Genomic DNA, 21,124 nt, shown 5'->3' with positions numbered 1-21,124 from the left:
ATCCAGAGCCTGTCCCTGGGAATGTCGAGCAAATAACCTTTCCATGCTTGTTTGAAATCCTTGAAAATCACGAAGAATCGGGTCATCTTGAGTTACCAGTGAGACTGACCAATCGGCAGCACAGCCGCTGAGATATGACAACACAAAGGCTACCTTGGTCTGATCATTAGGGAAGGCCCCGGGTCTGCATAGGAAGTGCAAACGACACTGATTCATGAATACGGCGAATCGTTTGGGGTCCCCAGCAAAGCGTTCGGTTGGGGCCAGCGGCATGTTTGCAGGTAGATTAATCAGCACAGGGTTACTGGAAACCACAGGAGTGGGGTTCCCACCGGAACCGGGTAAAGGAATTTGTCCAGCTTGACCTTGCAAAAGCTGTCTAACCAGGTCATCAGTCCTTTCCCTTGTTACAATCACTTCTCTTCTGAGGGCATTAGTCTCTTGACGAGCGGCGTGTACCTCGGCCCGTACTTCCCCCAGTAGTTGGGCCAGTTGGTCAGTCTCAGAAGTTTCCATAGCGCCTGGGTGGGAATTTGTAGGGAGGCTTCGCGTTCTGTACCGGCCACCTGGTTCCCACGGGGGCGCTGATCTAGTCTGGATTACTGCGGCCCCTTCTAGCATGATGCGCAGGACCCGGAACACCGATTGGACAGGACCTCCAAATCGTGCTTCCTTGGCCCGTAGGAATATCCTTCTGCAGATGAGAAAGGGGATTAACAGTCTGCAGAATGGGTTGCTAGCTCCCCCCTTCCCCCCTCCGTTCCTCTCTATTCCTCCAAACCCGGTTTAAGCTCACCTTATGGTTTGGAAGGTTGAACTCTCCATCCTGCTTCTGGTGCAGAGGCGCGCGTTCGTACAGTTACTTCACTGGTTTTCAGAATGGCGCTGGCAAAATCCACTTGATTTTCCTGAGCGATGCGCCGTAAGTATGAAAGTTCAAAGTTCAAGTGAGGCCCCCTTTATGCTGTCTTTCTCACCTGTGATCTGTCCTTTATTTCAGGTGCAGAATGAAGGCGATGCGTCGAGGGGTTAACCTGCCGAGGTGAGTAGTAATGAGGGCGATCCCTCTAGATGTCCTTATCATACCTCTGAAATGTCTCTAGTGCTTTCCCCATAGGGGCCGGGGTACGGTACCTGGCAACGGGGCGGCGCCGACCTGAAATGTGGAAGAAAAGCCGGTAAGTATTATGGCTGTTAATCAGGCTTTCCTTCTGTGTGTCCTTCTGCTCACCTTTTGTTTCTTCCTCTCTCCCCTAGGTGCAGAGATGTGGCGTCCGATGCTGACAGCCGCGATGGAGCCGGGAGATGTCTCGAGGACAGGACAGGTGAGTGCAGCGTGGCGCTGCAGCGAGCAACGCAATGCTTTTAAATTGAAGTCTTCCTTCAGGGATGCTGGGGAGAAGATTCCGGATGCAGGTAAGAAGCTTGAAATAATCCTTGGTTTTCACCTTTCTCTTCTCTTCCTTCCTTGCAGGTCTTCCAGGTTCAAGACGGGCGTGGCTGTAGTCCAGGAGCAGGAGCAGACACGGTGAGCGTTAAGCTGCAGGAAGCAGAACAACGCGAAGCATGAGCTGCTGTCTGGGGGTGGCTTAAATAGCCTCCAAAGAAGTCCCAGGTATGTATCCTTCCCCAACTAGGTATGTATCCTTCCCTGGCCACACCCAAGTGAAAAAATAGTCCCTATGAAAAAATAGTCCCTTTCAGGTCTCAGGGAGGCCTGAAGCGTGCCGCATGGTCTGCATCAGGTAAGTGCACAAAACACCTCCCTTTATGAATTTGGCGCCTATGGCGCCAGGACTGATGTCTAACATGAGCCTGGCGCCAAAGGCACCAGGACTGAGTCCAAAGAGTCCCTATAAGGGGACGCTGGGCTTTTACCCGAGGGCATGATGCCTGCTTCCGGGGGTGCTGGGCCTGGCCTGATGCTCCGGGGGTAGGCATCATGACACTCTCGAACTCAAGGATGCTTACTTCCATGTGCCGATCCATCCCAAGCACAAGAAGTACCTGAGGTTCGCGGTTGGCGACTCGCACTTTCAGATTGACCTCCGCCACGAGGGTTTTCACCATGCTCATGGTGGTGGTGGCAGCGCATCTCAGGCTAGGGGGGATTCATGTCTACCCCTACCTACACGATTGGTTGATCCGGGGGAGCTCTCCCGAGCAAGTCCTGGATCATCTGTCCGTCACCTGCCACTCCCTTCACAGGCTGGGCTTCTCCCTCAATTTAAAGAAGTCTCATTTGACGCCAACACAGCAGCTCCAGTACATCGGAGCAGTGCTCAACACTTCCCTGGGGCAGTGTTTTCCTCCCCAGGTGAGGGCTCTTCACATTCAGCAGATGGTGCACAAGTTTAAGCATGCCCAGACGCTCCCAGCGTTCGAGTTCTTGAGGTTGCTCGGCCTCATGGCATCCAGCATTCTTCTGGTGCCAGAGGCTCGCCTGCGCAGGAGATCTTTGCAGTGGGCACTCAAGATGCAATGGTCGCAGGCCTCCGGCAGGATGTCGGACCCGGTTCAGGTGCCGCCCTCTGTCGGCCGGGACCTTCTGTGGTGGGCTGTCGAAGGCAACTTGATGAAGGGGGCTCTATTTTGGCTTCCCTGGCCAGAGGTGACGATCGTGACGGATGCATCCCTCACGGGATGGGGAGCTCATGCCAACGAGCTGACAGTCAGCGGTCGTTGGTCTCCGTCGGAGTCCAGACTCCATATCAATCTGTTGGAGCTGAGGGCCGTCAGGCTAACCCTGAAGGCTTTTCTGCCGACTGTGCGAGGAAAGAATGTCCTGATCCTGACGGACAACACAGTGGCCATGCACTACCTCAACAAAAAGGGGGGGGGCAAGTCACTTCCTCTGTGCAGGGAGGCGATGCAGCTCGAGTTCTGGGCCATCCAGCAGGAAGTTTCGATCTCGGCAGTTCATCTGGCCGGAGATGAAAACGTGATGGCGGACGCTCTGAGCAGGCAGAGCATGATCTCTCACGAGTGGGAGTTGGCTCAGGAGATTCTCCTGGAGATCTTCGCCCTTTGGGGGACCCCTCAAGTGGATCTCTTCGCCTCCAGTGTCAACCAGAAGTGCGAGAGGTGCTGCTCGCGGGAATTTCCTCCAAAAGGAGCCTTAGGAGATGCGTTCGTGGTGGAGTGGTCATTCCCGCTGCTGTACGCATTTCCTCCCGTCCCCGTCATCCTGCAAGTGCTGCGGAGGTTACGGAAGTTCAGTTCCGGGATGATCCTCATTGCTCCGGCGTGGGCTCGGAGGACGTGGTACCCGGACCTTCTTGCCCTCCACGTCGTCTTCCCTACCGAGACGATCTGCTCTCACGGGAGGGGGGTCAGGTTCTCCATCCAGAGGTCAGATCCCTCAACCTTCCCGCTTGGCTTCTGAAAGGTTGAGGTATAAGGATTGGGACCTTCCTGAAGACGTGATGGAGGTGTTGCTCTCGGCCCGACGGGCAGCAACAAAGTCTCTGTACCGTTGCCGTTGGCGTAAGTTCTGCGACTGGTGCAGAGTTCAAAATGTGGCTCCTTTTGCATGTGACATCCCCATGGTTCTGTCCTTTTCTACTTTCTTTGGCCCACAGGGGCTTGCAAGTGGGTACCATTAAAGGTTACCTGGCGGCGCTGTCCATATTTAAGCGCTCGTCTGAAGAGTGTTCCTACTTTAAAATCCCTTTAATTTCAGTTTTTGAAAGGGCTCACTAATGTGTTCCCTCCGTCACCTTTCCCGGTGCCCGGTTGGGATTTGAACCTTGTTCTTAAGTTTCTTATGGGTGCATCTGTTTGAGCCTTTGCATTCTTACCCTTTGAGGCTGTTAACTCTGAAAACTGTGTTTTTGGTTGTGGTTACTTCCGCTCGCAGAGTGAGTGAGTTACAGGCACTTTCAGTTAAGCCACCCTTCACTGTATTTCACAAGGACAGGGTTGTCCTTAGAGTTTGTCCTTCTTTTCTTCCGAAGGTGGTTTCGGAATTTCATTTGGCCCAGAAGGTTGTTCTTCCGGCATTCTATCCTCCTCCGCACCCTGGTAAGGAAGAGGAGAGGCTCCATAGGCTTGATCCTAGGAGAGCTTTAAGCTTTTATGTTTCACGCATGTCCCGGGTCAGAGTGGACGATCAACTCTTTATTGGTTATGCTGGAAAGCGTTTGGGACAGGCTGTGACGAAATAGACTTTGTCTCGCTGGATTATTTTGGCCATCTCGGAGTGTTACCGCTTGGCGGGTAAGGACCCGCCGGCTGGCTTGCGGGCCCATTCTACCAGGGGTATGGCTGCATCTACTGCCCTGCAGAGGGGTGTTCCTATTCGCAACATCTGTGATGCAGCCATCTGGGCTTCAGTACATACATTTGTACGTCACTATTCCTTCGATTCCATCCGAGGACAGGATCTGGCCTTTGGCAAGGCGGTCCTTTGTTCTGCTATTTGATTGGCAATTCTAAATTTTGATTCTAAATTCTTTCCCTCCTCCTTGCTCTGGTACTGCTTTGGGAGTCTATCATAGATATGGAATACGTCGGAGGACCCAATCCCCTCGAAGAACAAGTTACTTTCTTACCTGGTAACGTTCTTTCGATGGGATGGTCCGACGACGTATTCCATATCGCTCCCTCCCTGCCTTCCCCGCTGCAGAATTTCTTTTGCGATTGCAGCTTGCGTTCCGCAAGGCTTTGTGTCTGACTGGCAGTTGACTAATGTCACACGTTCTGGGGGAAAAAACTACAACTGAGGCTAAGGGCGTCATGCGTCCTACTTATCACATCGGATGACGTCGGACGTCAGAGGAGGTCCTCGACGACGGCGCATCGACGTCATCGATGCAGGACGCAGACGCCAAAAAAAGTTTCCGAAGCAGCACAGCTGTGGTGATTACCTGTCATAGATATGGAATACGTCGTCGGACCATCCCATCGAAAGAACGTTACCAGGTAAGAAAGTAACTTGTTCTTCTATACCATATACGGACATCACCCTCGAACCTCAGAACTCGATTCGCCTCAGCACTTAGAAATGCCTGCAGTTAGTCATTTACACTCTACTATTACACAAGCCTTTAAGGAGGCAACAGAACATTTGAAACAAGCGAAAGAGGAATATAAGAAAAATGCTGATCAACATAGAAGCGATGCTCCACGATATCAGAATGGGGATCAAGTTTGGCTGGCTACAAAACACATACCTCTAAAAGGAACTCGGACTTTTAATCCTAGGTATTTGGGACCTTACACTATTAAGGCCATTATCAACCCGGTGGCCGTCAAGTTGGAATTACCCTCTAATATGCGGATCCATCCTGTCTTTCATGTTTCACTTCTGAAACCAGTTCAACCCGGGACAAGACTTGCCAAACCACCTGATCCCATCCTAGTAGATGGAGAACCTGAATTCGAGGTAAGAATATCCTGGACTCTAAGTTGTTTAAATCAAGACTTTTTTATTTAATCGACTGGAAAGGTAACGGACCACAGGAAAGGTCATGGGAGCCTAGTGACCACGTTCATGTACCTCGGTTGGTGAAGAAATTCCATCGGAACTTCCCAGACAAACCAGGGCTAAGGGGAAGAACAACTTAAGGAGGGGTCTTGGGGGGGAGTGCTGTCATGATGCCTACCCCCGGGCATCCGGATCAAGCCCATCAGCCCCGGGAGCAGGCATCCAGACATTTACAAAAATCTCAGCAGCCCCAGCTAGGGGCTGTCAGGGTTCAGTCCTGGCACCATAGGCACCAGGCTCATAATAAAAATGAGTCCTGGCGCTGTAGGCGCCCGGCTATTAGACATTACTTACCTCATGCAGACCATGCTGCAAATAAATCCAAGCCAACGTGAGGCCTGGATGGGACTATTTTACTACAGGGACTATTTTTTACTCGGGTGTGGTCCTGGGGAACGTCTTCCCTGGGACTACTTTGGAGGCTATTTAAACCACGCCCGAACAGCAGCACATGCTTCGTGTTATTCTGCATCTAGCAGCATGACTCTCACCATGCTTGCAGCCAGCATCCAGTCTTCTGCCACGCCCGCCTCGAATCTGGAGCTCCTAGAATAAAGAGGAAGAAAAGGACAAGGTTAGAAAACAAACTTATTTCAAATTCCTCACCTGATTCCGGATCCATTTCATCTCCCAACCTGGAAAGTACATCAGTCCTGCATGCGTCGCTTCGCCAGCTCCAGCACAGCGCCATACTCGCCAGTTCTCACAGCATCTTTCGATCCGGCACTGTCTCCATCATTTCTTCACCGTACTCCGGCACCTAGGGGCACAAGAATAACAAGGTGAGCCAAGGGAATCAACAAATACCTCTTACCACCATAGACTTACCTGATTTACCACCGGCGGTATTATTCTCCATATCTTCATATGCCGCATCTGTAAAGAGGGAGAAAAACAACATGTTAACGCATGCAATAGTTACCGGACAGCGTTGGGTAACACAGACTCTTACCTGAACGCCAGCAGCAGCTACGAGACCTTCTTCTCACGAACTCAGTTGCAACTTAAGCAAGGAAGGGGACAAGAGTGAACATCGGGCACATTGAACTCTTTGAACTTGATACTTACCAATCCCGCCTGGGACTTCAGAGTCAATGCTTACCGGAACTCTCCCAACGCCTTCAAACCAGTGAAGTAACTGGTATCTACGCGCCCCTGCAAGACACGCAGGATGGAGAGCTCATCTTTTGCAAACATAAGGTGAGGTTACTAAGGGGATATCGGAGGTGATTAGTGGGGGAGAGCGAGAACAGTTGGGAGGCCATCATTAAAACCCACAGGTGTCTAATCCCTGTCTCCACTTGCAGAAAAATATTTCTTCGGTTCCAGCAGACAAGACTAGGCGGGCCAGTCCAGACAGTCCTCTCTGCACTACGCATCACGTTGAAGGAGACCGCAGCTGTCCGGGTCCGATCGACACCCCTGTGGGGTCCAGGTGAGCATAACAGAACACAAAGCCTTTCTAAAAATACCCACCCGGGTGTTATGGAAACCTCGGAAACCGACCAACTGGCCCAATTATTGGGGGAACTTAGGGCAGAAGTACATGCCGCTCGCCAAGAGACTAATGCCCTCAGGAGAGAACTGATTGTCTAAAAGGAGCGCACTGATGATCTGGCTAGGCAACTACTGCAAAACCAAGCTGGGCAAACGCCCCTACCTGGATATCGGGGAAACCCAACCCCCGTTTCATCAAGCAATCCTGTGCAAGTGGTTTTACCAGGAAATATTCCGTTAGCTCCACCCGAACGCTTTGCTGGGGACCCCAAAAGGTTTGCCGTGTTTATGAACTAATGCCGCTTGCACTTTTTATGCAGACTGGGAGCCTTTCCAAATGACCAAGCCAAAGTAGCCTTTGTATTGTCGTATCTTAGTGGCAGCGCAGTGGATTGGTCCATTCTATTAGTCAACCAGGATGATCCTCTTCTCCGGGATTTTCAGGGTTTTCAAAGGAGCATGGAAAAACTATTCGCCAGACACTCACAGGGTCAAGCCCTGGACAACAAACTTTTATCCTTACGACAGGGTAACCAGGATCTGCTAACCTATATTGCAACCTTCAATAGGTTGGTGGTGGAAACAGGGTGGCCGGAGGAAAAACGAATTACATTGTTTCATCGTGGACTTGGGGGAGAATTCAAAGACGTCTTGGCTCAAGTTGTGAACCCACCTCAGGATTGCACAGAATTTATAGACTTAGTGGTCCAGCTAGGCCACCGACTTCAGAACCGAAAGACTGATCGAGCTAAGTTCGAGAATCGGGTATTGGTTAAACCCAACGTTGCCCCCAAAGGAACAGATGCATCTGAACCTATGCAGATCGGGGGGTTAAAGGACCCTTAACTCAAAAGGAAAGAGAAAGAAGACAACAGATGCAGTTGTGTCTGTACTGTGGAACCTCAGGACATTTTCTACGGGATTGCCCTACAAAACCACCCAAGAAGGTGGTAGGAGTTGCTGATAAAAGCCACATAGAGCCTGATTCGGGAAACGACCACGCCGGACAAGCGTAGAGGTCCGCTTGCCGAGCTTAAAGGACACTCAGACCTCGCATCTGGGGTCCAGGTGAGCGTAACAGCTGCCTCCCATAGCACCACCACCTCCTGATGCAGCAGCAGAGGGTGAAGAGACCGACAGCAGTTCTCCCACAATGGCATAGCTGTGCAGGCAATGAGCCCATGGAGGTATTTATTTTTTTTTGCAACAATCCACGCAGGTGGGTGTTGGTGTACACCCTGTCCTCGAACCTCCTGGGTGCCCCCCTACCCCCCACATGGCCATTTTTGATTTTATATATATATTTTTTTTTTACAGTGTGTTGCCTTGTGTGGCTCCCGTGGGCATCCACTGTGTATTCCGGCTGGGCACATGCAGGCTTGTCCTGAGTTTGGGTTAGATGCTTGTGTTTGTGACACACACACCCCTCCTGCTTCCCGTTTCCATGGGCTTGCAAAGGGTGTGACCAAGTGACAGTGACTTACACAGTGACATTGGGCTCCCTTGAGCTGTGTGGGCAGTCTGTAGTCAATACTGTTTGGACATCCCTAATGGGTATTTTTGTTGTATTGAACACTGCATGGTGTATTGATATGTGCTTGTGCATCCATGTCTTCCGCAAAATTCGCAGGTACCTTCTTCATGTCTTCACAAGGCCGTCTCCTTTGCAGATGGAGTTCATTTTGTATGCAGTACACTGACACATTTGCGTGGCAGCAATACTCTGCAGTTGGAAGGGGTCGATGTGCTGGCTTATTCAGGTTGTAAAACTCACACTACTTCGATTTTGTACTGGCATGTTTTTGCAATGTTTCATGCTGTGTTGCTGTATTGTGTTGGTGGTAAGTATTTGGTCATGTGTGCTGTTTGTTATTGATTACTGGGAGTATATTCTCTGTGGGCAGTTTCCATTTGGGACAGGGCACTTTGTGACACTTATGTCAGGTCTTGTGCATTGCTTTGTTTGCTTTCACATTGCATGACATGCATTGGTGTGTTGGTTTTGGAGATGGAGAGGGGTTGGATGACATGGCGCTATTTTCATGTTGTATTTTGCAAGGGGGTTGTTATTCATGCAGCATGAATGTATGTCTTTTAATGACACAGCATTGGTTATCTTTCGGTAGGTAGGGATGCACACAATGTAACACTTCCAGGTGACCAATCTCAGGCTGGTATGGTTGTGACATTTGACTGTCCCTTATGTCATCATCATTGATTGTCAGCTGGTTTGTGCCAGTGCTGTGTGCACTCCACAAGGGTGTGATTTTAGGTGAAGTAATTAGCCACCAGCTGCGTACGGGCTGCCTCACCACGTGCCCCTTCCCCTCCCCTGCGCAGCGGCCGTGCATGCGGTTGGGGGATGTGGGGGCACCACCATGTCCACCCGCAGGCCCCGGCGTGTTGCAACGTTTTGCAGGACACATGCTGCCACTATGATCCTGCACACTACTTGGGTAGCGTATAGCAGCTGCCCACCAGAACGGTCAAGGGAGCGAAAGCGTGACTTGAGCACTCCGAATGTGCGCTCCACTATGCCCCGGGTTGCAATATGTGCTGTGTTGTATCTTACCTCGGGTGGTGTGGTGGGGTTTAGAATTGGCGTCATCATGTGGGTGCTCAGAGGGTAGGCACTGTCCCCTGGGGAGGTGATGATGGGTATCATTAGTGGGGTTGTGACATTACTCAGTATCTGACATGCATGCATGTGCAGTGGCATTTATACTCACCAAGCAGCCATGTACCGCCATGCCGCCTAGCTTCTAGGTCCCGGTTTAGGGTTGACATTCTGTATATGAAACTGTCATGGGTGGACCCTGGATAGTTGGCATATACTGAGTTGATGATTCCCTTGGCATCACATACTACCTGCACGTTGATGGAATGCCAGTGCTTGCGGTTTCTATAGATATGCTCTGATGCCCTGGGAGGACGTAGAGCCACATGGGTGCAATCAATGGCACCTAGCACTTTGGGGAAGTGTGCCACCCCGTAAATATCCTGGACAACAGCCTGCCTTTCTGCAGGTGTTCTGGGCAGGTACATGTGCCTGCGGACTGATGGCCGTGCAGTCATGGTGGCCAAGACCTAGTGTAGACAGCGTGACTGCGTGGCCTGTGACACCCCCCCCCCCACTATGGCACTTGTCCACTGAAATGAACCAGGAGCCAAGAAGTGCAGTACATTGAGCACCTTTTCCAAGGGGCTCAGTGCTTGGGAGCACAGGGTGGGAGATGTGAGGTCATCCTCCCACTCACTCACCAGGTCGAGTATTATGTGAGGTGGAAACCTGTACCTCCCAAACACCTGGTCATCAGGCATCCCAAAAAGGCTGGTCCTGGGTGTAAAAATTCTGGCCCTGACTATCCTCCTCCTCTTCGTCCTGAGGTATCCCACGACCACTGGTGCGAGGAACGGTATATTCATCGTAGCGTCTGAGCTTGTTTGTTGTTTGCGCGCACTTTTATGCTGCGCGGGTCCGCGTACGCCTGCTTCCTGCTGGCGTACGTGTTTCCGGATTAGCGCGTCTTTTTTGACGCACGCCTTAGCCCTGTTCGATTCCAATAATACGTGTTGTAGGCGCGCGTGTAGGCGTTCCGCGCATTTGCCTCCTGTACTTCCCACATTTTCACGCGTTTTTCCCCATTCTGCGTGTTACGCCCCGTGTTACGCCTACTTTTGTTGGGTGCGCCGCGCTATGTGCGCTTTCGCTGTTTGTTTGGTGAAGTGTGCGCCCACGTGCGCCACACAGGATTTCATAGCACATCCATGGATTTACACGCGCACGGACTTCCATGAATCGATGTGCGCGGGTTTCGCTGCGATTATCGCACTTGCTCTGCGATTCGCATGCTTACGCGGACATTTTCAGCGCACATTAATTCCATGAATCGGCCTGAATATGTAATACTTGTAATGCACATGGGAAGGTACAATTGATTCATTGCTCTGTATCTGATGGGTTGCCAATGCTGTCTTGTTTGTTGCTGTATAAAATAATAAAGAGAAGTAAAAAAGAAATAAGGGTACTTCAGTATGTCTAAACAGTCATTTCATCTTATCTACAGGAGGTATAAAAATTGCCTTTGTATGATGAATATTTTATTCAGTAATACTTGTAAAGATCGTTGTGCTGATTCGATCAAGAGGTATATCATGTAATGGTCCTCTCAGACTGGTTGTATTAGATAGCTATATTACAAATGAGAATATTATTATACATTGAAGTATTTGGTTTTCTTTTAAAAAAAATCATCATGTTCAACTTGAACTGAAATGCGGGAGACAAATGAAATCTTGACTGTCTGTTTATGAAGATGTAATACGATGGGCACATAACAGTTTATTATATATATATATCTTCTTGTTTTAAATAAAATGCTCACTTTTTGTTTATTATAGGACATGGCATTATTTCATTCTGTGTAAAAGATGAGGAAGAGAGCTATTGCGTGGATCGTCAGAACATTAAGAGATTAGGACATCTCAGCAGTCCAGCAGGTGAGTAATTAGTTCATAGCTGCTTAAGTCAGATCTTTACAATACCCTACTCATTCAGATAGGTGTTATGTCATTTCTATCATTCATACACAACCCCCAGTCCAACTCTTCTGCTTATCTCAGCATAATGCATTCTCTTCTGATAAACCGTGTTTGTCCTTCAGGGGTTCAACTCATCAATTGGAGAAATGTATGACCCTCCTGTCTTGTTGCTAGGAGAATATGGGCATTGTAATACCGAACAGCAGATGAAATATATGATAAAGCTATTGGACAAAACTAACGTGTTATTTTTGCTCTTACATCTAAAGAAGACTTACTGTGGCTCGTTAAATTCAAAAATGTGTAATGAGCACAACAAAATAAATGTTCTTGAGAAGCATGGGTGCATGCAGAACCTTCATGTTCCCAGCTTTCTCCCTCTGCATCCCACTTTGCTTCCCGTCACATCAGCCACTTTTCCTCCACTGAGAGAGTTTGATGTTTGCACAGCAACACCACAAGATCCCAAACATGCAGAGTTATTTTTCCTGAGTACCGTTTTTCAGTGCACAATACTCAGTTTCCTCCAGTAAGTCAGCTACTTCTCTAAATTCATTGGTTCTGACCTATGGGGCTGTTGAATGGATTTAAATACAGATCTCACTACTTAGAGGTGAGGCCATGCTAGTTGTACCTTCACTGATTGAGCAAGCACCAAGCCGGTGACACTTGCAGTAGGTTCAACTCTTTTTCTGTAGATAAGGTCTTGAAAAACGAACTTCACTGGTGCTGTCATGTGTTATAGATGACCAACTTCACCATCCACTACCTATCCACGAATATATCTTAAGCACGGGGGATGGTAACATCTTGCTTCAGGATTTAAATCAGCAATGTGTGATTGGGTTTTTCTTGATGGAGGGATTCCAAGGCACGATTGATGTGATATCTGAATGTTGGAAGATATTTGCCTTTCCGCCACCTCTTAAGAATTACTGTTAAGAATTGTGGAAAAGGTTAACTTCACTCTTGGTCACAGGCTGGGTTTGATTGTTAACGTTATAAAAACTTGGAGATGTAGCATTCTTTGCATCAGTAGCATTATGGATGTGTAAACTCAGAACCACATATCATTAGTGAAAGAGGAAACTATGGGATCCAGATTACACACTGTGACTTCAGTGTTCTATACTATGCCCCCCTACTTATTTAGGAACAAACAAACTCTCCCTGGTTGCAAGTCAAAACTGGCCATAGGTGTGTGTCCTGCCTAGAAAGGGTCTCCCTCATTCAACTCAACCCAACAACTGCCACTGTATTCACCTCACCAGGCTCACTATCATTGTACAGATCCCTCACTCAACTGAAAGAGACACTTGTGTTTCTAATTTACTCTCATGGTCCGCTGACTCCCATCACTATCACTTAAAATCAATTTGTGTCCAAACTTGCTGGCAGAGCTTTATTTGGAATACTGTTATAAAGTGGGTCGAGTGATGAGAGCAGTAGGCACCTGATATTAATCGACTAACATATAAACCTGTCTGAAGTGGTGTTTGACTATCCCCTTTACAGTTGAAATAAATTGGCTAGCCATTCTTCGTGTGGGAGCATTTATTCCAGCTACAAAAGATGGTACTGATGGGTTAAGCCATTCTTATGCTTAGTGTAGGGAAGGCATTGTATCGCAAGTATTGGCACTGACACAATGGATACAATTTGTAAAACCTTTATTGGAAATGTTGGGGTTGGAGAAACTCCTATTCTGCCATATAACTAAGATGAGAGTAGTCTCGACCATCAAACGATAAACAAAACAGTCCTGGAGGAGCCTGTCAAATCAAAATAGCCTATGCTAACAAACCTAATGCTTGCCCTATCTCTTGTACAAAAAGTGTAAAAAGGAGAAAATGTATGCAAAAGGAAAGTCACTGTAAAAATGATAATGTGGCTGAACCGGCTCTCCTCCCCACGTTAGGCCTCCCAGGGTAAGGCGATCCTTACCAAGGAAGCCAAGGAAGCTGTCCCAAAGCTGGTGAGCGTGCAGTGGAAGGTCGGGGGCCCCAGGAGGGAGCTGGAGAAGGCATTCCTGGTCCCTGACGGGAACGGGATGCAAATTCCCTACGACTTAAAACACAAACTGAGTTTCATAAGTCCCTGTATTTGGGGAGATACAAATACACCAATGATGACAGGAACTTGGGTGGGAAAAGCAGGTACCCTTAGACCTTGAAAGTAAATGGGCATATGAGAGAACCTGGCAGGCGAGTATACCAGGTGTCTGTGAATTGAAAGAGACCTGGCAGGAGAGTATAACAGGTGCTTTGTGATTCTGGGATCCACACCCAAATTGTATCAAGGAACTATGTGAGAGAACCTAGCAGGAGAGTATACCAGGTATTTTCTGAAGGTAGATTCATGCCCTTAGGATTTATTATTGCATTTGTGGTATTTTGAAAAAGAGAATCCAATAGAAGATGCATGCCCTTAAGATTTTTAACTGCATGTGGAAAAGACTTGTGAAAGGGAGTCATTTCCCCTGGAGTGAATTGCAACACCAAGAGGAGCTGGCCATCCTCTTGTACTACAAAGAACTTGGTTGTTCTTGTGAACTTTTGTTTTACTGGAGAGAATCCTGGGGTAGGGAATCATTCCCTGGAATTGTGAACATTATCCATTGGAATTGTGAACATTATCCATTTGGAACTTTTGTTGGATTTATACCTTTTGTGTTGAACATGAACATTTGTGCACTTTTCAAGCCAAAGATAATACCTTTAACACCTTAGAGTTACTTTTAGAATGAGGGGTCTAGGATAGGATTTCAGGCACAGGACATTTTGCTTATTATTTAGGTAGAAGTTCATAGCAATCACCATGTGTCCTCTGTGTTGCATTCCTGGTTTCTCACATATTACCTTTGATGCTTTTGCTCCCCTTGGAATTATGGGCCTGATTCATGGAACGTTTTCCTATGTGATTGCGCCATTATAAAACACGTCCATAAAACAGGCCCTATATGTCCTATTTAGTGTCTACAAATCTGACTCTCAACTGTCTTCCATCTTTGGAATGCTGTTTTCTTTGTGGCATTCAGACAAACCCTCGGCACAGACATCTCCTCTATGGCCTCATCCTCCAACAACCCCTGAAGCTTAGGCAACCTCTTGCAGTTAGGGCATCTAAGCACTAATGTGAGGCAGAGATGAATAGGCACATTATTTTAAAATGGTTTTATTAATGACTTTTACCTTGGATTATCCTAAAACATTTTCCTAAGCATCCAAAATGAATTAAACACCACACACATTCCTGCGTTCACTATTTTGGTCAGTCCAATGACCTTCCACTGTGGTCTTTAAAAATGGAACCCCTATATACTCCTGATTTGATAGTCACTATGGTATCCTTCCATTAGCTTCAGACCAAAGCGACATCATTTAAGCTAATGCAATTGTTGTTTACCAGCTTTTTTTATAAGCAATACAATGTTTTGGCCACAATGATGTTCTGTCCTGTCCTGGGGATCAATAACCCATGGTTTCCAGCCTGATGTGTCTGTTAGTTTTAGAAGTAGACCTTGCTTTTGATATTTTGCTTTTCTTTGGATCCTTTAAGGTCTTAGTACTTCTTAAAGCCTTATACACCTTTTTCATACTACTCGGGGCATAAACAAAGGCACATTGCAGGTGTTCCAACAAGATTTTGACATACTATTGTGTAGTTGATGCTTTAATCAAAGTATGAGCTTGGGTCCTGTTGAAGCAACACCATCCTCCTCTCAGTTATAAGCTGCAAAGGAGATAGCTTTTTAGAGGAGGATGGAGTAAAGGTAAAAAAAGCCATTAGAACCGTTTGATGTTGTAGGACAAAAGTGGCTTCTGACTTTAGGACACCTTTCGTCATGGGATTGAAAATGCATTTATTACACCATTACACCTCCCCACTTGAAGGATGGGAAGTAATGTGAAGTTTCTGGTGGAGTCCCCAAGCACATTTTGGTCTTAGCCCAGCCAGTGAAATTTGGTTGATCAACAGAACAGCTGACATCCTGGCCTTGCAATTGTGATCACGTATGCACTGCATTAATTTGTAAATCGGCAGGTAAGAGTCAGCATATACATATTGCCCCTTTTGAACTGTGTCACTGGCCATAGGAAAGCAATTTGTAAAGCAGACTAACCTAACAACATTTCTTGTTCTTGATGAAGGGTCCCCTGTGTTGCTGCACTGGTTTGATATTTGGCACACACCAAATTATCTTTTCAACACATTTTGATATCCTTTCTCATACGAGGACAATATGGCCCTTCAAAAAAAAATTGCAAATTAAGAATTAAGACTGCAATGCTCTTTTTGATTAGCACACTGTTCATAATTTACTGGTGGAGGCCATTTCCCTGCCTCTCAATTACGAACCGTGAAATGTTCATCCATGTTCTGCCCAGAGCCGGAGGGTTTCATTTACGATTGTTTATGTAAATGTGTAGAAATCAAGAGTCACACCCAGTGGTTAGATGCTGAAATACTGCTTTATTCTTGGTTCTTAACCAAACGAAATTATAGTCAATTGTTCCTGGCTGTTTGGAAGTTACTTCACTTCTCTGGCCGCTTCCTGGGAAAATAACCTTCTTTCCTAAGCCTCTTGGGACTCCGGATAGGCCCACCAGTCGTCCCTTCGCTCTTCGCCCTCTCCGTATGACTAGAAAAGGAAACAACAACACGTTGATCAGCTCCCGGTCTTTTATAAGTCATGAGTGACTTGTCTCCCCACCAATAGGGTCCTTCCCTGACTATCAGGCTTTCTATTGGTTGTTCCTGCCACGTCCCGCCTCCTTTAAAGGCTGCCGTCTGGGGTGGTGCCTCCCGATACTCCCGCCTGTCAGGGGAGTCCCGTCCACGTTCCCATGTGTTTTCCAAGGCCCCTCCTCTCCCCTGCTTGGGTGTCCCTGCTCGCCCGCCCCCGCCGAGCGAACTGCCTCCGTAGAGCGACCCGCTCCGTCTGGCCCGTCGCCTCTCTCTTCTTGCCTGCTCCGGCGGCGAGAGGAACATGCCGGGGTGCGTGCGTCTCCGCACCGCGGCCGGCCGCAGCTCCGAGCCCCGGACAGCACCCGTGACGTCCACCCCGGCGAAACAAGGTAAGGGCTGGGCTGGTTCGTGGGCCACTGTCAGTACTCCATGTTTCCCCATTTCCCTTCGTCCGACGGGACCCTCTTCACATCTCCCCATCACAAACCCTGGCCGATCGGGCAAGGGAGCATTCCTGGACAGATAGTCGGCCACCAGTTGGAATCCAGCAGGCTTGTGAATGGTAAGGAAATCAAACGGTTGCAGTGACAGGAACCAGCGAAGAACACGCTGGTTGGTATCCTTATGTTTGGCGAGCCATTGTAGGGGAGCGTGGTCAGTATACAATGTAAAGGGGCGTCCCAAGAGATAATATTTGAGAGTTTCCACTGCCCATTTGATGGCCAAACACTCTTTTTCCACCGTTGAATAGGCCTCCTCGTGAGGAACGAGTTTCCTGCTCACGAAACAGACTGGTTGAAGTTCACCATCATGTTCTTGTGAAAGAACCGCACCAAGACCATGGTTCGAAGCGTCTGTTTGCAGAAAAAAATGGTCATGAAAGTCGGGGCACCGGAGTACCGGATTCGAGGTAATCCTTTGTTTCAGGACCTCGATGGCATCCAAAGCCGCAACATTTTTGGACAGATCAGGATTTCCTTTATTCCTTAAAGCGTCGGTCAAGGGGGCAGCCACCGTGGAGAAATCAGGGATGAACCTTCGGTAATAACCGATGAAGCCTAAGAAGGCTCGGATTTGTTTTTTTGTAGTGGGCGTTGAAATTTCATATATAGCTTTGATTTTTGAAGTTTGGGGTCGTAACATGCCTCCACCAACCAGGTGTCCAAGATACTTAGTTTCGTGCGCACCCATCACCGTCTTCTTGGGATTGATGTGTAAGCCTGCCCTAGCTAACTCAGCCACCACCTGTTCCAAGTGGTATAGATGGGCCTCCCAGGTAGTGCTATACACGACAATGTCATCTAAGTAAGCTGCAGCATACTTCTCATGGGGGCGTAGCACGACATCCATCAATCTTTGGAAGGTGGCCGGAGCTCCGTGTAGGCCAAAAGGTAGAACTTTAAATTGATATAGGCCTTGGGGGGTTGCAAAGGCGGTTTTTTCTCGGTCTGTGGTTTTCAAGGGGATTTGCCAATATCCCTTGGTTAGGTCCAGTGTACTCAGGAAGTTTGCGGATCCTAGGCTCTCCAACAATTCGTCCATTCTTGGCATTGGATAGGCTTCGTATCTGGAAATGGTATTCAGCTGTCGGTAATCCATACAAAACCTAATTGTACCGTCCGGCTTTGGTACCAGTACTATCGGGGAGGACCAGGAGCTGGTGGATGGTTCAATAATATCCATGCGTAGCATGTCTTTTACCTCGTTTTTGATGATTAGCCTTCTTGCTTCGGGGATCCGATAGGGTCTTAGCCGGACAGTCTGTCCGGGATCGGTTCTGATCTCATGTTCGATTAGATTGGTTCTTCCAGGTAAGGTCGAGAAGGCCCCTGCATAGGGTGACAGGCTGGCTAACAGTTCGGATTTCATGGAAGGTGTTAGTATTTTACCCCATTGAACGTCTTCCAGTTTGCCTTGTTGTCGGGTCACATTTTGTTCTGAACCATCGTCACCGTTCTCCATCGTTGCCGCTAATATGGGTGTGGTCCATGCCTTTAGTAGATTCACGTGATATACCTGGTCTGGTTTGGATCGGTCGGGTTGGTGGATTCGATACGTCACCGGACTAAGGACCTCCTTAACTTCATATGGACCTCTCCATCTGGCCAGTAGTTTGTTCGTACTGGTAGGTAGGAGGATCAGTACTTGGTCCCCTACCTTGAACGTTCTCATCCGACTTCCTTTGTTATATGTCTTCTCCTGAGTTACTTGGGCTTGTCCTAGATTCGTTTCGGCCATTGAACGGAGTATTGTCAGATGTTCTTTTAGCTCTTCGGTATACTCTGTTAATGAAATTTCCTCTGAAGTCTCCCATTCCTCTTTTACGAGATCCAATATGGTTCGGGGTTGTCTTCCGAAAAGGAGCTCAAAGGGAGAGAATCCCGTAGACGATTGCGGTGTGTCTCTTAATACCATTAAGACTAAGGGTAATACTCGTTCCCAGTTCTTCCCGTCGGGTCCTGTTACTCTTCGTATCATCTTCTTGATTGTTTTGTTATACCTTTCGACTAACCCGTCTGTCTGGGGATGATACACTGAGGTACGTAGCTGATGAATATGTAGTCTCTCGCATACTTGTCGAAGTAGGGTGGACATGAAATTAGTCCCTTGGTCGGTAATGACTTCCGAGGGTAACCCCACCCTCGCGAAGAAGGGTATGAGTTGGTCACATAACTGTCGGGCTGAGGTTCCCTTCAAGGGAAACGCCTCTGGATATCGCGTAGCATAGTCAACTATGACTAGTAGATACCTGTACCCTCGGGAAGCAGGTTCTATAGGTCCCACGATGTCCATGCCTATTCGCTGGAAGGGTACGTTAATGAGGGGCATTTTCTGTAGTGGGGCCTTTGCTGGTAAAACCCCACTGGTTAACTGGCAAGTCGGGCACGCCTTGCAGAACCGGGCTACTTCCCCATATATGCCTGGCCAATAGAACCGTCTCAAGATGTTCTGCTGGGTTTTTAGGGAGGCCATGTGCCCCCCACAGGGGTGGTTATGTGCTAACTGCATTATGACCATCCTATGTGTTTTTGGCAAGACCAGTTGTTCTTTTACGTTCCCATCGTCCGCTTTGTATTTGCGATATAAGAGGCCATGACGAAACAAGAACCCCGGTCCCTTTGTTACATCTGGTTCTATCTCGTTGGCCGCTCTCTCCCGGGCTACCCGAAGGGTTGGATCAGTCAGGGTTTCGCCTCTCAGGGAATCTTCATGATCTTCGGGGTTCCAATTGATTGGACGAGTCATATAACTGGCTTGACACCACTCTAATCTGTTCCGTCTTTTGTGACCGGGAGGGTTTCTAGGGTTCTCTTCTTTCGTGACTTTGAGGTTGACCCTGCTTCCGCCTTCTTCCTCTATGGTCCTTAGTGCTTTATCAAAGTGTGGTAAGTCTGTCCCTATGACTACGGGGGTAGGTAGGGTAGGAAGGACGGCAGCCTTTAACTGAGTGGTTTCGTGGTTCATCTCTATCTGTATCTCCTTCACCGGGTATGATTTTACGTCCCCATGAATACACCTTATTGGTATAGAAATGTTAGACAAATTAGGTGTAGTACTCACGGTTGGAGATATGGCTGTTTGTCTACTTCCGCTATCTAGCAGCGCCCTCGTTGGTCGACCATCAACCCTTATATCCACAACATAGGGTCCAGGGCTGCGTTCTTCTGGATGGGTTTTCATAAAGCCAATATCCATGGGCTCTGTCGTCTTCCTTCTGGGACAAAACCGGGCAATGTGGCCCCATTCACTGCACTCAAAGCATTGGGGCTGTCGAAACCCCTGGGGCATAGGTGACTGCTTCTCCTCATGTCCCAGTTTTCTTTCTTCGTATTTTTTTGGGGCGTCCTCTGGTTGCCTCCATCGGGTGGGGATCCCTCTTGGTCCCTTTTGTACTGGGTGTTCCAGGCTGGATAAGGTCATTCTTCCTATGGCACCGGTTATGGGGAGACGGCTATACCCGGCCTTTTGATAAGCCGACGCGATGTCGACCGCCTCTGCCAATGTAGGCCGGTGGTGTTGCCGAACCCATCTTTGCATTGGGCCTGGCAAGGCTTCTATAAACTGTTCTAGTATTATTTTGTCCAATAGCGGTTGGTTAGCTGGGGTAGGTGCCTGGATCCACTTCTCCGTCAGATCTTTGATGCGGTAATATAACTGCCGGGGGCTTTCCCCATTCCTTAGCTTTGTGTCCCTTAACTGGATACGGTAGGCCTCCTCGTCCAGGCCTAACCGGTCCAGTACGGCTGCCTTGATTTCACCGTATGGAGTGATGCCATTGGGGTTCACCGCCTGATACGCTCCCTGCATCACTCCGGATAACAGGGGAGCCACATATTGTCCCCAACGTTCGGGTGGCCATTGCGCATTTCTCGCTATTCTTTCAAAACTGGTGAAGAAAAAGGCTGGATCTTCCCCTTCCTTATACTTCTGAAGCAGCGTGGACGGTACCATGGGCTGGTTCCTGGAGCTGGCTACTGCGTCCGTGAGCCTAGTAATGGTCTCGTGTTGTTTGTCTTGCGCCGTGGTTTGCAAGGCGCCCTGCAATTGGATGGCTTGCTGGAAGGCCTGGCGGTCAGCTGCCGCTTGCTGAGTTTGTAGCTGTAGTAATTGTTGCAACTGTTGTTGGCCGTCCGTCAGCGCCTTAATTAGGGTCTCCATCGCGTTGTCGCTAATCCCACCAGAGTCGCCAATGTAGAAATCAAGAGTCACACCCAGTGGTTAGATGCTGAAATACTGCTTTATTCTTGGTTCTTAACCAAACGAAATTATAGTCAATTGTTCCTGGCTGTTTGGAAGTTACTTCACTTCTCTGGCCGCTTCCTGGGAAAATAACCTTCTTTCCTAAGCCTCTTGGGACTCCGGATAGGCCCACCAGTCGTCCCTTCGCTCTTCGCCCTCTCCGTATGA

General features: G+C 48.4%; 1 protein-coding gene across 2 annotated transcripts in view; it reads left to right on the top strand.

The window, feature by feature from the left end:
• The window catches only part of LOC138448858 (zinc finger protein interacting with ribonucleoprotein K-like), a 360,764-nt gene that overhangs the window by 266,123 nt on the left and 73,517 nt on the right, over positions 1-21,124 (top strand). For both annotated transcript variants that reach the window (XM_069604726.1, XM_069604725.1), the window contains exon 5: positions 11,387-11,485. In XM_069604726.1, coding sequence (XP_069460827.1) covers positions 11,387-11,485 — 99 coding nt within the window. The remainder of the gene's footprint in view (positions 1-11,386; positions 11,486-21,124) is intronic.

The sequence above is a fragment of the Ambystoma mexicanum genome, chromosome 1p, assembly GCF_040938575.1.
Source record: "Ambystoma mexicanum isolate Mex_15411 chromosome 1p, UKY_AmexF1_1, whole genome shotgun sequence".
In the NCBI taxonomy this organism is placed as follows: Eukaryota; Metazoa; Chordata; class Amphibia; order Caudata; family Ambystomatidae; genus Ambystoma; species Ambystoma mexicanum.
This window is presented reverse-complemented; position numbering and strand designations above follow the sequence as displayed.